Genomic DNA, 18,795 nt, shown 5'->3' with positions numbered 1-18,795 from the left:
ACATTCATTTAAATTGTGAAAGGTTTACTGAATATTGTTTTAGAAGAGAACATGACATAAAAATGTCCAAGTGTTTTTAATTGGCAAATGGGAAAAAAAAACATTTACTCAGAATCTTTATTTAGATGAGACATATAACATGTATAAGGGGGATTTCATGTTTTCCATGATTTTCTTTTTTAAAGACAAATAGTTTTGGAAAAAAAATGACATAGATGTACATTTTGTGGAATTCAAAAGTTATATTCTAAGCTTGATTTTAACTCAATGCTCTTAGAAGAAATAGTACTACTAAATATATTTTAATAAATGAAAATATAAAATGTGTTATGTACTTGTACTTGTTCTTGATCATATCCACATTTTTCTATACCTTTCAGAATATGGGTAAATCTTACATTTCAAAAAATCATTTTCATAAACATGATAAATCGAATTCTGTTCTTCATAAAACATTTTCAGAAGACCAAGTTTATAGAATTCTTGTTGTGTTTCTAACAAGAAACTACATTGGACTTTAAACAAGGAATATGCATGGTTTTATACAGAAAGTATGAAATAACAAAATATTTTAGAAATGCATATGTAATGCAATGGAACTTAATGTCTCCTCATGTCAAACAGAAGTTGAGTTTTAAAATGTCAATTCATAAAACTACAAATGGTCATATCAATACCATCTATAGTTAAGCTTTTCAAAACCCCAAAAGAAGAAAAGAACATCTCACCAATTATACATTCAAAATTAATTGAAGTCCTATATTGTGTAGCTTTCAAGATGAGGGTAAATTCCCGGAGTCCGAGTCAACATAAATTTTACATTTTAGTACATTAGATAGACTGACGAAAAGTAACTTACTGATCTGGGTTAATCTTGACGTCTCTATATTGTGGTGTATAAAATGGTCCATTCATTCCAGGGTTAACTCCATTAATTCCTGGCTGTGTACATACATACTCCAATATGAAAACTAGAACAATATAAAACAAATGAAAATGGCATCCCATTTTTAAACGGTTTTCTTTCTAAATTGTTTAAATATCTCTTGCTAAAAAAAAAGGCCTGTAATGATAGCTTCAGTTAGGTCTCATTTTCAGTCTAGTAGATAATATAACACTTATTTGTAAATCTTTCCAAATCAAATTTTGCGGCATAAAATTTCTAATCTACAGATAAACGGAAGACCCTAGAAGCATCACATCTCTTTCCCAGAAAATAACACTCTGCAAATTGTGAAAATCTTCAACAAAATAAAGCGAAATTGATGTAACGAAGATTTGAATCCAATCAGCAAATACAAGTTATTACACAACCATCAAGTGAATAATTCCAACTTTTCAAACATATTCCCAAGTTAATCTCTTTACGCTAAAGAGTGTTTCTTGTAAAAATCCGATCACAAAACCACTTTTTTTAAATTTAAAAAAAAATTGATTATTCCTGTTGATAATTTAAAGTTTTATAAGTAGGAGTAACAGTTTTCTTAGAATCGATATCCAATACGATTCACTAGTTAAAGTACAGATGACTAAATTGCTAGTTTACATGATCTGACAATGTGAAATGTATAAACAAGCAATTCAACGGACTTATGATTATTGATCCTCCTATTTACTATTTCACCGAGAATCTTCCTTCGTCAACTAATTCAGCGCTACGATGTGCTTGATATAAATATAATATTCAACTTTAAAATGACATGTAGATATAACGCTAAACCATATTCCTCTAAAACATGCTCTCTCTGATTCAACTCTCGACTTCTGTCAAGCGTTGAAAGTGAAAGTAAATAGAGCTGTCTTTATCAGCAATATTGGTCTGTCTGTAATGGATCAGGAGAGAATACCATTTATGATTCTAACCAGGGATTTAAAGGACTGATAGAAGGAAAACAAGAATAACAGCTATCAACAATTATACATAATTGATTAAATTTTCAATAGTTATTAGTAATGTTACACTATACACATGGATAGTAGTATTGATCTTTGCATTGATACATTGGTGCCGATCGTCTATAATCATACCAAACTTTTGTTCAATGAATAATTGATTTGATTCATCCTATTTTTTCAGCTGATTACATGGACAATATGTGTGATATTAAGTTTTTGTATGTAAGTATTAGATTTATAACCCTGACACCTGCCATATTCCTTTCCTACTCTTTGTACTAGATATAACCTTAACAGTCTACTAATTATTGGGAATTAATAATTTAGACAATCAATATCCAGTTTTCCATTAAATAGATATAAACTAAGTAAATCATATCTCAATCAAACCAGATGACAACATATACCAGTCGTTAAACAAAACTCTATAGAATTAGTATAACACCAATACTTATTTAAATGCAATACATAAAATCCATCTGGGAATCTGGAATCAGAAACCAAATTATAAACAAAACAACCTTTTATCCAGTATTTTATTGAATTTCTATGGATTGATTTGGAGAGCAATAAGTCTTTTATGGACAATGTATTTGTTCTAAATATTAGTAATTTTGTTAGCATCTGATGACAATACCAATATGGCCTTTTATGGTTTACTTTTTTTTAAATTGTTATTTGGATGGAGAGTTGTCTCATTGCCACTCACACCACATCTTCCTATATCTATTTTATGACAACTATTCAGTATGGGTATTTCTCATTGTTGAAGGTTGAATGGTTGCTTATAATTGCTAACATCAACTTTGTTTGAACTTTGGTGGATAGTTGTCTCATTGGCAATCATACCACATATCACCATTTTCATATAATAAATTGAACTATTGTGTTTCTGTTACTTTACAGGAAATGATACCAAAATAAGTATAATATTCTGAAAACATCAAATATGGAATTTAAAGCATTTCCCATTCTGAAGGTTGAATTGGAGTTCATTTCACTGCTAGATTCCATTAACATGATTATGTTATCACTTAATTTTGTTACTGCACACTCACAATCAAACCCTTCAAAACATTTTTCATCTCTCAAACTATTAAATCCAATGTATTCAAAATAATTGTTTCATTTGAGTGTAAAAAATCATTCAGATGAATATTTTATATGATTGACAAATGTTTCCTTTTCAAACTGTTCATTCACCAAATCAAATTATAAATAAAGAATTAATATTTTGTAATTTGAGAAATTATTATGATCATTTATTAATACAACTGTTGATTAAATGACAAAAATGCAAGATTAATAGATGAGATTTCAGAAATTCCTACGTACAAAAAAACACCATCAGTTTTTCACAATGTGAATTTTTATCTATTCTATCTAATCTTTTGGCAAAAATAAAAACATTTCAAATTAACAGTCAATCAAAATAAATATCCCTTTTTTTATTTATGTTGTCAAGTAATTTTTTTAATCTATAATTCTTATTGAATATTAAACATAAAAGATAATAGTAAAAAATAAGTTTTTCCCCTTTACTTTTAATTTTTGAATTCTTTTTTAATTTTTAGCCAATTTCTAGGAAATTCAAACCTTAATTGAAATGGTGTGTAGCATTTTTTTAAAGCGTTGCTGCGGATGTAACATAGATTTCCTCAGTGGTGTCAATATTAGTTGGGCAATCAAAATCAAGACAAATTAACCCAACGAAATTAAACATGGTCTGAGAATAATTATTTCGTAGTGCATTTCTTTTCAATAAATGAAAATAAAATCCCACCAGCACTTTCTCAATAATATTTTATGAGTGTTGACTAAACTTGGGACAAATTTTAATATAGAAAAATCGCTCTAACTTGAAATCTTTTGACAACTTCTGAAGTGCTAATTTTTATCCTTTATCAGCTGGACCAAATCACTACTTTACTATAAAATTTGTGATCCAAATGAAAAACTAGAGGCTCTAAAGAGCCTGTGTCGCTCACCTTGGTTTATGTGAGTATTAAACAAAGGAAGCAGATGGATTCATGACAAAATTGTGTTTTGGTGATGGTGACGTGTTTGTACTTTACAAAACAGTCTTGCTGCTTACAATTATCTCGATCTATAATGAACTTGGCTCAGTAGTTTCAGTGGAAAATGTTAATAAAAATTTACAAATTTAATGAAAATTGTTAAAAATTGAATATAAAGGACAATAACTCCTTAGGGGGTCAATTGACCATTTCGGTCATGTTGACTTATTTGTTAATCTTACTTTGCTGAACATTATTGCTGTTTACAGTTTATCTCTATCTATAATAATTTTCAAGATAATAACCAAAAACAGCAAAATTTCCTTAAAATTGTCGATTCAGGGGCAGCAACCCAACAACGGGTTGTCCAATTCATCTGAAAATTTCAGGGCAGATAGATCTTGACCTGATAAACAATTTTACCCCTGTCAGATTTGCTCTAAATGCTTTGGTTTTTGAGTTATAAGCCAAAAACTGTATTTTACCCCTATGTTCTATTTTTAGCCGTGGCCGCCATCTTGATTTGATGGCCAGGTCAACGAACACATTTTTAAAACTAGATACCCTAATGATGATTGTGGCCAAGTTTGGTTTAATTTGGCCCAGTAGTTTCAGAGGAGAAGATTTTTGTAAAAGTTAATGACGACGGACGACGACGGACGACGAGCGCAAGTGATGGGAAAAACTCACTTGGCACTTCGGACCAGGTGAGCTAAAATCAAGCGTCTGGTTCTCAAGCTATTTGCTAAAGGTTTAAATGTTAAACTAAGTTAGCTTCTTGTGATCAATACAAAATTCTAATGCAATTTGTATGTAACAATTTTTTTCATTGGCTAAAAGTTGCCGTCAAATCCACAGTTGACCAGGCGTAACTAAGGAGGGTCAACCATTTTGAAATGATTGAATCAACAAATGTTTGATTACTACTATATAATCCAAAACAAAACAACACCTACCTCGAATTCGCCATTTTAAAGTTATTTTATCCGAATTTGAAGCGTACAGGTAACGTAATAACCTCCAGTTTGTAAGTTTTCATTTATCTGACGTCACGTTTACCCATGACGTCTTTGCGTCAAAATCATTCATGAAGTTTCGGGGATTTTTTTTTTATTTGTCAAATTTAGACATTTTTCCAAGTTTTATCGTATTATTTCTTTTTGAAATGCATTAGAATAGGAATAACAGTACTGTAGTTGAAGAGTTGCCACCGTCAATTTTGATTTGACGGTCGCAACTCTACTGACAGTGGCAACTCTTCAACTACAGTACTGTTATTTCTTAATGTATACTATTTAGAGTCTGAAACTTTTTACTATACTTTGGATTTATTATTATTTGTGGAGTATTTATATTTATGGATTTCATGGGTAAAGGTAAACCACAAAAAAAAAAAAAATATAGTTGACCTGTGACTCATCATGATTGGAAATCTGACCTTATTAAGAAAAAGTTTCTTAACTAGACTTCTGTTAGGTCATTGAACTTGTATCCAGATAAGTCTTTAAACTAAATGTTGGGCAATTCTCAACTATAACAAATAAACTTTCAAAATTAGGTTATGGTGAAAGTTTGTTAGCTTTTAATTTAAAATTTACAATAAAAAATAAATTAGAGAAAAAGATAAAAAGCTAATTCCATTACAAACATTGTAACTTGACAATAAATATAAAACAGAATTAGTAATTCTGGTTAACACAGTCAACAAAGAAGCAGGGTTTCATTAACCTTATTTCTGATACAAAGAATACCATGGATTTTGTTGTTTAAATTAAATCTTTCTTTAGCAGATTAATTTGTAACAGAATGTACTAAGTTGTCTTACTGACTGACTTTATGTCTTTTTAATCTAAGAAGCATGCAAGATGCTTGTATACTACTTTCTATACAATTCCGTTGTAAAGAGTTATGTCCACAAATTAAAGGTGTACCAATCTTTTTCATTAAAAAATAATAAAGGAAAACACTGTCAACCTTGAAAGTAAATCCAATTTCAGTTTATCATAGTTAAACATCAGAATCATATTTACCTCTAATTGCCAACTTGAAACATATCTTAATTTCAATGTACAAGTTTTTACTCAATAATAAAATCACCATGTTTATATAAAATGATCACAATCTACCAGTATCCATCCATGCATTTAACAGCTTCAATTTGAAAAATTTATCTAAAAGTGTTTTTTTAAATAGATAATTACTATGCTTGCCAATGAGAATTGTTACAAAACCAACTGAGATGGTACTGTCAAGAGAGTTCACAATATCAGGAGAGTTCACACTGTCAAGAGAGTTCACACTGTCAGGAGAGTTCATACTGTCAATAGAGTTCACACCCTCAGAAGAGTTCACATTGTTAGGAGAGGTCACTCTGTCAGGAGAGTTTACACTTCAGAAGAGTTCACACTGTCAAGAGAGTTCACACTGTCAGGAGTGTCCACGCAGCCAGGAGAGTTTACACTTCAAGGAAAATTCTCACTGTCTTACACTTCAAAGAGAGTTCTCACTGTCAGGAGAGTTCACACTGTCAGGAGAGTTCACACTGTCAGGAGAGTTCACATTGTCAGGAGAGTTTACATTGTAAGGCGAGGTCACTCTGTCAGGAGAGTTTACACTTCAGAAGAGTTCACACTGTCAAGAGAGTTCACACTGTCAGGAGTGTTCACACAGCCAGGAGAGTTTACACTTCAAGGAGAATTCTCACTGTCATGAGAGTTTACACTTCAAGGAGAGTTCACACTGTTAGGAGAGTTATCACTGTCAGGAGAGTTCACACTGTCAGGAGAGTTCACACTGTCAGAAGAGTTCAAACTAGAGTTCATACTGTCAGGAGAGTTCACAAAATTATCATTGGACCTTCATAGATCAAATGGGAAAGTTCTATCTTAAAAAGGACTATGAGAAATATCACTCTGCTTACAGGTGAAGGGGGTTCAGTACATTTCAAAAGGTTATATCTACCAAAACAATTTATTGGTGTTGATTTTCAAACTTGTTGGCTATGTAAATGGGGCAAAAAGAAATTATGATAAAAATTTTGGCCCCTGTAATTGCAAAAAACAGTAACAATCTAGTCTTTCATTATGTAAACTATATTGATAAATGAACCAGTTGCTTTAATCTGGAAACTTAAGGACAGAAACGTCATTTGTGATGTCCCGATGGGTTAAAAGAAGGTAAGCAATTCTTGTCTACTACTGGCATTAATCATGTTGCAAATTACAAATAAACATTCAACAATAACTATTTAGTGATGGTACAGAAACATGAAATTAGAAAATAAAAAACATGGCTCAAGCTATATACATATACAGAAAGTAAATCCATATTTTTACTCCCAAGTTTCTTAAAATTTTAATTTTTAGTAATTGAAATACTAAATAATAATTTCATGTCATGAAAGTTGAAGTAGTTATTAATAAGACCAGGAAAATCACTTTGATGCCAGAGTGGGTCAACTAGCCTCTGGCCTTTGTTAGTCTTGTATGTTTTATTAATTTTAGTTCATTGATGTGTTTTAGAGTATAGTGTGGGATTTTCTCCCTGCGTTGATGCCCATTGGTGACCTTCAGCTGTTGTCTGCTCTTTGGTCGGGTAGTGTCTCTTAGACATATTCCCCATTGTCCACTCTCAGTTTTATTTGAAAAATTCACAACTGGTTACTCATTGATTTTTTTTACATTTAAATTCTATATGTGTTACTTCTATATTGCACGGAACTGTTTGTTGAGAAGTACTTACAAATTAAATTTGTCCACTGATAGAAGTTGATTACTTCAAACACTTCCAATCTATTGGGAATTTCCACAGTGTCTCTGCTTCAATGTCAACCTTTTATATAATGCATCACACACAACTGAAACCAAATAAAAAAAGTAAATAATCTTTTTATCTACCCTAACAAACACACAAATTATGGAAATAGTTGTAATAAATGGTCGTCTTTTAAATTATATTTCAAATATTTTGTAATTTTGAATATGTGGAGTTGAAAGCAAGTCTTTGATCTCTGATATTCGTATTCACAACTTTTCTAGTGTGTGCAGACATTTGTATATTGCTGAAGACATTATATTGATTGCTAAATGTCTTAATCTTTTGTCATTAGGTTGCTTACTCATTGAAATATATCCCATCAACATTTCTATTTTTTCATACCTTTCCTCCATGGATTTTTTTTTACATAGTTACTTAATTAGCATCGGATTTTTTCATTCACAAAGAAATCATCTGGTTTAAAGTATTAATACATTGTGAAAACAAATATTTTATCAATGAAATCCCAGTCAGATATTCTGATGAATATTCATTTTACAAATTTAATTAAGTCTATTACAGATTTTTCATAGGCAAAACGTTTCAACTAAGGCACTACACAGGCGTCATTATGTAGTAAAGGGGTGGCATTAAAAGGCATCATTATGGAGGAAAGCCTGAAATTTAAGGCTAGATGTGTCAGGGAGCCTGAAAAGCTAACCTGGCGATCACCATTATTTATTTTCATACTCAACTAATTAGCACCAAGTCTTCTTATAGAGAGTATCCCTATCATCGTTCTTTTGAAAACATTTGACATTGCTATGTTCAAAGAAGAAATTTGAAATTAGATCAAATCAAAAATTACCTCAGGCAGCCATGTTTTTAATCTGATCTGAATGAAATAACAAAGATTTTTAAATACCCCAACATATATATTCCGCAAATGTTGGTTAATATAAGTCATTTGGTTTCAAAGAGGATGCTTATAATAAAATATTTTCCAATGACAATCTATGTGCCACTGTAGCCGCCATATATGCCACCTGATCAGTAAGAAATAAGGAAATTCCTAATCATCAATCCTATTAAAAAGTATGAACATATTTCACCTTTTAATACAAGATGAGAATAATTTAAAAATTTGATCAACCTGGATAATTGCCATAAACATAGGCACTCTACACAACAATATTGATGCTAAAGACCCCACTTTAATCATTTTAACTTTTATAAAAAATATAAATGTAATATATCTTTATCTATTATCTTACGACAAAGACTTTTTGCATTATCGTGTGAACATAAATCAGGATATCTAATAGCAGTGGGAGATGGTATAACTTTCAAGACGACCTCTTGAATATAATTTACTAATTCATTCATAGCTAACAGTTTGGTACAAATAAATGTTAATCAAATACACATAAGGAATGTTAACTGATGCTACTATATAACAGATAATATGTGGTTATATGATTGCCAATGAGACAACTATCCAGCAGAATTCAAATGACGAAAATATAAGCAATTAAAACCCACTTCCTAAGAACCAGAGTTCAGTGCATTAATCATTCCAAATAAGAGCAAGTAAGAATGTGTTTATGGCTAAGATAAATAAGGCTGAATCATACAGCTGACTTTTGGAGGCCAATATATACACTTGTTAGTGTGAATATTAAGAGGTTTTCAGTGCCATTTCAATCACGTTATACCCTAGAGAAATCTAAACAGTGATCAAACTTATCTAATGTTTGCCTCCAGTTATCTAGTTGAGATCAATGATGAATGAATTGATTGTTCAAGAAATATACATCAGTTAGGCGAACTTGGGCCTGCACCTTTTGCAAGCGAACAGAAACAATGAATTATGACTTTTTATATTACTTTTTTATTCTGGTAAATTTCTGGCAATAAAGGAATAATTATGTTCTACTTCGTGTTGGAAGAAATAAGGTTAATGAAAATAACACTGTAGAAATTCACTTTTATGTAACTGTTGAGTTCTATAATGTTATCAAAGTCGTAAACTATAATATGATTTCAGATGTCTATTATTGAGTTTAATAATCAAAATAAGGAGGATTGGTAACTTACATGTTTACGGTGCAAATGCTTATTGGCAATTGAATGGAGATTGGTTGTCAGATGAATAGGGTGGGAAAAGAGATTACAAGTTTTGTGTAGGTAACTGTCCCTTCAGTTTTAAAAACCAGTACATTCAAACTTTTAAGAATGCTTGTACCGGTACATGTATATACATTTAATACATTGTGGAGAAATATGTAGAATTTTTTTTTCTAATAATGCCTTAAGTTAGTAATTTTCTATACAGTGTTTATATAGACTCTAAAAAATTCTAATAAAGCTATATTCTTTTTTGGTGTTCATTGTTCAAGATTTATGTCCCTTTGACTCAATGTCATCTGAAGATAAAGTTTAAGATATTTTATATTTTACACATTGCCAGATTTGCATATAAAGAAAATGGTACTTTCTTGTATATTTTCTCACTCTATTTTTATAACTTCATTTGTGTGATTGCATCTTAACATTTATATCTTTATCTGAAATAACATCTTCATTGGCAGAAACTCAATGGTAGAAAACAATATGTGTGTCATAAATTTATTAACAAGAAAATTAAAGGAACAAAGTAAGATTGATACAAGACAAATTTGTGGATTGGAAGAATGACGGACTATTAAACGGTCAATAACAAATAAAGTAATAGAATATGGCAGTAACGTATTGATTTCTGGGATACTTCTTACTTATTTGGTAATTAACTTGTATTAAAGCTGAATACAAAACATTGTTTTGACATCCAATACAATTCACCATAATAAACAACATACTTGGACAATTTTCTCCTATCTAATGGGAACCTCATTTACTTCAATTGATTGTCTCAGATCAAAGGAAATCATTTATTTCTGTTCTGACAATTACTCCACATGGGACAAACAAATTATTCATCCACACAAAATAATGAAAGTTTGAAGAAATAAAGATACACTGGGTAATTAACTGAAATCAAATCACTTAAATGGTACCCGTTAAAATATTCTGCAAGTATTAAATGTTCAAGAAATTGAAAAACTTACTGAATATTGAATTAAAACAATTCATTAATTGTTATACACATGTACTTTTTAAAATATTATTGATTGAAAATCTAAAACAAAAGAATAAACATTTGTATAGAATATTTAAATCTGTGAAATTCTCTTTAAAAATGCTTCTTTTAATAGTGTTTCTAATAAAAAGAAATCATTTATTTATCTTTCAAAACAAAGAGCCTGTGTCGCTCACCTTGGTCTATGTGCATATTAAACAAAGGACACAGATGGATTCATGACAAATTGTTTTTTGGTGTTGGTGATGTGTTTGTAGATCTTACTTTATGAACAATCTTGCTGCTTACAATTATCTCTATCAGTGGAAAATATTTTGCAAAAATTTACTATAAAGGGCAATAACTCCTTAAGGGTTCAATTGACCACTTTGGTCATGTTGACTTATTTGTAGCGCTTACTTTGATGTACATTATTGCTGTTTATAGTTTATCTCTATCTATAATAATATTGAAGATAATAAAAAAAAGCTGCAAAATTTTCTTAAAATTACCAATTCAGGGCAGAAACCCAACAACAAGTTGCCCGATTGGTCTAAAAATTTCAGGGCAGATAGATCTTGACCTAATGAACAATTTTATTAACAGCAGATTTGCTCTAAATGCTTTGGTTTCAGAGATATGAGCCAAAAACTGCATTTTACCCTATGTACTATTTTTAGCCAAGTCGGCCATCTTGGTTCACAAGCAGGGTTATCGGACACATTTTTTAAACTAGATACCCTAATGATGATTGTGGACAAGTTTGGTTAAATTTGTCTTAGTAGTTTCAGATAAGCAGATTTTTGTAAAAGATTACAAATAAAGGGCTGCGCTTTAGCGCATGATACGCCCTTTGCTCTTTTAACTTGTCTTTTATGCTTTAAATGAATTTATATGATCAACTAGAAATATATATACAAATCAAAAGGGATGTTACATTAATATATTCACCAAAGTTTCATAAAATCCCCCTTTTTTAAGTATAAAAATTCATTACTTAAGAAAACGTAAAATCTAAAATTTATAAAAATGGAAAGGGAGCTTATGTCAATACATATAAACAATTTATCAAAGTTGCATAAAATTTTGTGAAAGTGTTAGTTATTGTCCCAAAATTGGAAAATCCCCCCTTTTTTAAGCATAAAAATTCATAACACGGAAATGTAAAATCTGAAATTTATAAAAATTGAAAGGGAGCTTACATCAATAGATATAAACAATTCACCAAAGTTTCATGGACATTGGTGAAAGTCTTTTTGAGTTATTGTCCGAAGTGTTGAAAATCCCCCTTTTTTATGAATAAAGCCCCATAAATCCAAAACTTAAAATCTGAAATTTATAAAAATTGAAAGGGAGCTTACATCAATAGATATAAACAATTCACCAAAGTTTCATGGACATTGGTGAAAGCCTTTTTGAGTTATTGTCCAAAGTGTTGAAAATCCCCCCTTTTTTATGAATAAAGCCCCATAAATCCAAAACTTAAAATCTGAAATTAAAAAAAAACGAAAGGGAGCTTACGTCAATAGATATAAACAATTCACTTAAGTTTCATGGAAATTGGTGAAAGTGTTTTTGAGTTATTGTCCGAAGTGTGGACGACGGACGGACGGACGGCACGACAGACGGACGGACAGACGGTACGACAGATGGACGGACGGACAGACGGACGGACAACGGTATACCATAATACATCCCGTCTAAAAGACGACGGGCGTATAAAAATTGTTTAAAATTGACTATAAAGGACAATTACTCCTTAAGGGGTCAACTGACCATTTTGGTCATGTTGACTTATTTGTAGATCTTACTTTGCTGAACATTATTGCTGTTTACAGTTTATCTCTATCTTTAATAATATTCAGGAAAATAACCAAAAATGGCAAAATATCCTTAAAATTACCAATTATGGGGCAGTAACCCAACAACGGGTTCTCTGATTCATCTGAAAATTTCAGGGCAGATAGATCTTCACCTGATAAACAATTTCCTTCCATCAGATTTGCTCTAAATGCTTTGGTTTCAGAGATATTAGCCAAAATCTACATTTTACCCCTATGTTCTAGTTTTAGCCATGGTGGCCATCTTGGTTAGTTAGCCAGTCACCGGAAGCATTTTTCAAACTAGATACCCCAATGATGATTGTGGCCAATTTCAGTTTAATTTGGCCCAGCAGTTTCAGAGGAGAAGAATTTTGTAAAAGTTAACGACCTCGGACGATGGACATTTTCAAAATCTATGATATGAAATTGAGAAAGGAAATGGGGAATGTGACAAAGGGACAACAACCTGACCATAGAGCAGACAACAGCCGAAGGCCACCAATGGGTTTTCAATGTAGCGAGAAACTCCCGCACCCGTAGGCGTCTTTCAGCTGGCCCCTTAAAAAATATGTATACTAGTACAGTGATAATGTACGTTATACTAAACTCCAAATAATACACAAGAAACTAAAATTAAAAATCATACAAGACTAACAAAGGCCAGAGGATTATGGATTATTTAATGTAACTTGCTTCACCTTAATTAAAACTGAACAGTCTCTCGAGTTGATTTCTAGTTCATGTACTGTCACTATTGTAAGTGGTAGAGGAACTAGGCAGTCAACAGTTAGACAATAAATATACTTTTCGCTATTTAAAGTCAAGAAACTACAATTTAATAGAACATTGATGCATTGTGACTATAACTAGATGGCTGGTTTTTAGAGGTTAGAAATTTTGAAAAATATACACTCAGTGAGCGGCACAGTGTCAGGAAAAATTAAAAAAAAAAGGAAAATGATCATTTCTATCTGTATGATCAGACTAAGACACCATTGGGTTAGGTAATTATAGTAACACAATCGGTTACTATTACTTTAAAGAAAGGGTACAGTGGGTGGTCATGGACACGTTTTCGCCTTTTTGCTATTTTTTCTGTAAAATGTGTGTGCCTTTACCCAGTACTTGCCTAAATAGATGGAAAAGGCTGTCTGTAAGGTTTCAACTATTGATATTCCTCTTTACCCCATTTGAAAGGTTTTTCACACATATAAAGAAATATGCAGTTGTTTTTAACAATTTTGGGCTATAATGTAAGATTGATAAGGCAATCATGCCATTCTTAAATTAAATATTTATGAGAAAAATGGTATAGGAATGATCTCTCAAGCTTATTCACATAATTATAAACATTGGTTTTTATAATATACCAGGAATATGAGGATGTTCAAATCATACACTGCAGCGAAATTGTGTCCCACATGGTTTACGAACAACTAGGTTTCCTCTTGAGTTTGTGTTCACTTTCAGAACTATTAACCAATGTTTTGAAGATAATTCCTTTATCAAACATTTTTTTCATATAGTTAAATTTCTGAAACCTACACAAACAGTTCCAAATATTTGAATATTAGGTCAGATGTAAGTGGAAATGACCATCGTATAATGCGGCTAATATGGGTCACTCACTCTATTTGAAGCAGATTACTCATGATCTGTTATAAATATATGCTTTGTCTTGACTAAAGTTATTCTAATCTATATGGAAAGACTTGTACAAATGTTTGAACTAAATTGATTATCATGTGTTGGAACACCCCACGCAAGGAATTTGCAAAGAGTATGTTTTTCTCCAATCTGTCAACTCATCCATAATCACTTCGTGCAGCCAGGAAAAATATATGTTGTGATATCTTACCTCAGTCTTTAAGTGTTCTTTTATAGTCATTTATCATTCTGGAACAGGTTAAATAGCAGAACTTTCCATAAGCTTATATTCTGAAAAATCTAATTGAAAGAAATCGTAGAAGATAATTAATTAATAATATCATTAAAGTCAATATGAAACGAATTTTGGTGAAATTATAATGTTAAGGAAAGGAGTAGTTCCGGTAATGGCCGATTTTGGCCTCAATTGTCAGCTTCATCTAACAAAAGATTTTGGACACTTTTTAAACACTTGAGTGTCTATTTCAATTGATTCAATACGTTAATGTGAAAGATTTTAACTGATTTAGTCATTGAAAACACTACGATTGAAGCTTAAATATGAAAAATCTATCAAATATGCCAAAAAAACGTCACTTTTTAGATGGGATTATATTTTGGGGCCAAAAAGGGGTCTTACTGAACCTACTCCTTTATGAAACAATCAGTGTTCTCCCCAGGCCGATATGACGCTGCGGTACCGCAGCGCCTTCGTAATATTTTCGAAGATCCCGCAGCGTCTTAATTGTCCGCTGTCCCTTAATACTTAGTCCCGCAGCGTGTTAATTTTCACAATTGCTAAAATTGTCAAGTTGCTGATCACCGCTGAGAGGCCGGTCAGTGTTAAGCAATAACTGATAATTATTTTACCTGAGCAACGCTTATCTCAGCCTTATCGGACTATGTTATCATGTAATAGCGTACATGATCATCAAGAAGATAGATATTTGTAGAAGAAAATTAAAAAAAATAAAAACTTCAGTGCAAAAATTGAAGAAATAGATCGCAAATACATTGTATTTACGCATTGTGTGTGTGATCACTTGACCATTTAAATAACGAATTTTTTCATTGGTCGAGAAGAAGAATCTATTTTAACACGACCAATGAACGTGATGAATACACGTGATAAATTTGAATACACATTGCTAAAGATATTTACGATGAAAATTATGAATGAGAGTATTTGTAATTGAAAAAAATAAAATAAACTTTGATTAAAGATAAAGAGAAGTGATTTATTTTAATATAAAGTGAAAATTTTTTACTTGCAAGGTAAATTGTCTCAAACTGTCGTGTTTTTAGAAATAAAATGATCACGTAAAATTCCGTTCGTCGGTAAATATGTGACAATCAACACGGGTACGGAATTGCTGCATCTTCTATATAATGTCACTAGTTGATAATTTCAATCGTCTTAACTTTAAAAAACTTGCAAAGTTTCGTTTATATCTACCTGCCAGAGATAGGTTTTAACAATAATACACACGGAATTGAAGCGTAATGTAAAACTACGGAAACGTGTCAGCTGTTCATTAACATATTTTTGTTTTAAAAAGTTGTATACCAAATATGATCAAATATCTTAACCATATTCGATTTTATTAATTCTGAATGAACATGTTCTCTGCAAATAACAAAAGAGTGACTTCTAAGCAAAAGGCAGATGATGGAAGTAGAAGTTTTTTTTCAGCCGCTATAATGACTTCTAATGAAAAGGGGAATACACCTTCCTCTTCACTGTCAGTATAAGCAGATGTCATTGCTTCTCCTAATCCCAACATAGCTAAAGTTTTAGCAAGTGATAACAGCAAGCACCATGTTTCTGGTTTCAATAACAAGTGGCTGACTGAGTTTTCATGGCTTACAAATGTTAAAGGGGGTATAAGCAAAAGTTATTGTGAGAGGGGGTTTCAACCCTAAAGAGGATAAAGACAAAATTGAGGAACAGACTGTCCAACAAAATAACACTATCTTGAAAAATTATCCCTAGAAGGAGCAGAGAGTACAGAGATGAATATTTATGTTTTGACTTATAAATAACTTTTGTGTTTAAAATCAATTTATTTCATATATATATATATATTCTTGTAATTCATTATTAAATACTCTGCATTATCAAACACACAACACAAAGCATTATAATTCATATTGCATGTCATTGATTAATGACTGATTGCTTCAGATCACAAAAGTTCACTCTAAAAAAAAGAGTTACGCGCCCTTGAATTTTGCGCCTTAAAAAAATCCTGGGGAGAACGGTGAGTTACAATGCATAGTTTATGCACTAAACTAAGTCTACACACTTTTTTTTGTATCTATTACAATTCCATAACAATATAAATGACAAAAACTACTCCATTTAGTGAAAACTTTGTCTGCTGATTAACTTTCAAGTTTTATTGTCCAAGTTTACCAAATATGACTTAAAAACGAATGTAAAAAGTAAGATGACAGACATGCAAGCGAGCAATGTTTACTGTAAATTCAGAAATTATTGCGAGGTTTTTTATTATTGCGAAAAATGCGACAGGGTTATATTCGCAATAATTTAAACTGGCATTTTGAAATTTTTTATATGAATAAAACTGGCTTTTTCTCAATATCACAAAAATTAAAATTGCATTTTAGTCTAAAATGACAAAATCGCAATAATAAATGTACACAATAATTTCTGAATTTACAGTAATTTCTTTAATATTTTCCATGCATTTCTTTTTGCTGTTTAAACTTTGTGATAATAATTGTAAAATGATTTTAAGTATTAAATTTTTTCTGTCAAAATCAATTTACACTATGGTATTTAACTTCCATGTTTGTTAAACATTTTCTTTCATAATGGTTTTTCCCTTGCAAATGTGCTATTATGTTACCAAAGATGAAACGTAGGTCTCATGTTCAAAATCACTGAATTCAGAAAAGCTATCGGTAAATTTACAGTATGGTCATGGGACGCCACCACCGACAGAATGTAGGATTGCTATGTCTCATAGGCTTGACAAAAAGAAGCTAACTGACCTGCAAAACATTGATACTAATCTTGAACAGTTAAAGATCAATGTCACTTTTCTTCTTCTGAACACCTAACAAGCATTCTACAATGAGAAAAAGGTCATGCTCATCTGACTCACATTATTATACACCTTATACCATTCTAATAACTTTTGACTTTATAAATGTGGACATTATATCTCCTTCTATTCAAAAGCAAATCATTGACGGTAAGGATGTTAATTTGGCATCTCTGCTTATCCCAAACTATGAAACTCCCCAAATTCACTCTGTTGCAGCTAATGGGTTAGAGTTAAATATTTCTGGGAAGCCAGATCCCCGTCTTAATAGAAAACTCACAATTCAAGAATTCATTAAGGCATTTGGCAAGTTTAAGAGGGTCATGTCATCAGTTTACCCTGACTGTAGAGCAGAGCTAGATGCTTATGAAGATGAGATTATAGATATTAGTAATTTTTATGGTGACAGATTTTATGATTACCATAAATTGTTTTCTGCAAAATCAGCAGCTCTTTTAAGGGAGAGAAGGATTAAGGTTGACTGGAGCAAAAGAGATAGGGATCTTCTTTCATTAATAGTTGCTGGTGGGAATGTAAATGTTTGCAAAATTTGTAATTTGGTTGATCACACTACTGCTTTTTGTCCTATGCAAACCTCCATGACATATCAAGACTACCCAGATAAAGTATCAAGGCAGGTAGACACTACTGATAAGTTAGGTAGAAAGAAAATTTATCATTCTGGGCGGGAGGTGTGCAATAATTTTAATACCAGTAGGGGTTGTACCAGGAGTTTTTGTCATTTTTCACATATCTGTAGCAGATGTAAAGTCGCTGGTCATACCCTATTATCTTGTCAAAAAGTTTTCCCCTCTCAAGGTAGGACAAGGAAGTACAATCTAAGCCACATACAGTAAACTCTACACAAAAGTTTGAGAAAATAACAACAAATAAGCAAGGTCAATGACTACATGATTTCCCATATCTGGCTACTACTCCAATTAATGTTATTATACTTGCAAAAGAATTAATTTCTCATCCTGACAAAAAATTTGTTAACTATTTATGCAATGGCTTAGAGAAAGGATTTGATACTATGGTATCTACAACAGATTTACCTACAAAAGAATGTAGGAATAGTTTATCTGCTAGGACACAACCAGATGTGGTTTCTGATTTGATAGAGAAAGAAGTTTTTAAAGGTTTCTTGTATGGGCCTTTTAAGGATCCCCCTTTTCAAAATTATAGGGTAAGCCCAATTGGTATTGCAGAAGGGAAATATTCTGGTAAAAAGCGTTTAATATTGGACTTATCTTCACCACATAATGATGATAAACATCTAAGTATTAATGATCTTATTGACAAACAGGATTGCTCAATGTCTTAAGTTAGAATAGATGACGCCATTGATGTTATTTTGAAATTTGGAAGAAATTCCTGGCTTTGCAAGTTCAACATATCTGACGCGTTCAAAAATTGTCCAATTGTTCCAAGTCAGTGGCCTCTTTTCTGCATAAAATGGGAAA

The 18,795-nt window shown here is 31.5% G+C and overlaps 1 protein-coding gene across 3 annotated transcripts in view; it reads right to left on the bottom strand.

Moving 5' to 3' along the window:
* Positions 1–17,355, bottom strand: part of LOC143073833 (voltage-dependent calcium channel subunit alpha-2/delta-3-like) — a 127,015-nt gene extending 109,660 nt beyond the window's left edge. Inside the window, exons 1-4 of one of the 3 annotated variants that reach the window (XM_076249568.1) lie at positions 17,277–17,355; positions 14,470–14,558; positions 7,656–7,770; positions 860–971 (exon numbers count right to left, since the gene is read on the bottom strand). In XM_076249568.1, the coding sequence (XP_076105683.1) occupies positions 860–915 (56 nt within the window). In that variant the 5' untranslated portion in view covers positions 916–971; positions 7,656–7,770; positions 14,470–14,558; positions 17,277–17,355. Of the gene's footprint in view, positions 1–859; positions 1,864–7,655; positions 7,771–14,469; positions 14,559–17,276 lie in introns of those variants that run through there. The other 2 variants (XM_076249569.1, XM_076249567.1) reach the window with 2 other exon arrangements.
* Positions 17,356–18,795: the final 1,440 nt, after the last annotated feature.

The sequence above is a fragment of the Mytilus galloprovincialis genome, chromosome 1, assembly GCF_965363235.1.
Source record: "Mytilus galloprovincialis chromosome 1, xbMytGall1.hap1.1, whole genome shotgun sequence".
Classification (NCBI taxonomy): domain Eukaryota; kingdom Metazoa; phylum Mollusca; class Bivalvia; order Mytilida; family Mytilidae; genus Mytilus; species Mytilus galloprovincialis.
Note: the sequence above shows the minus strand (reverse complement) of the source record. Positions and strands in the feature narration are given on the sequence as shown.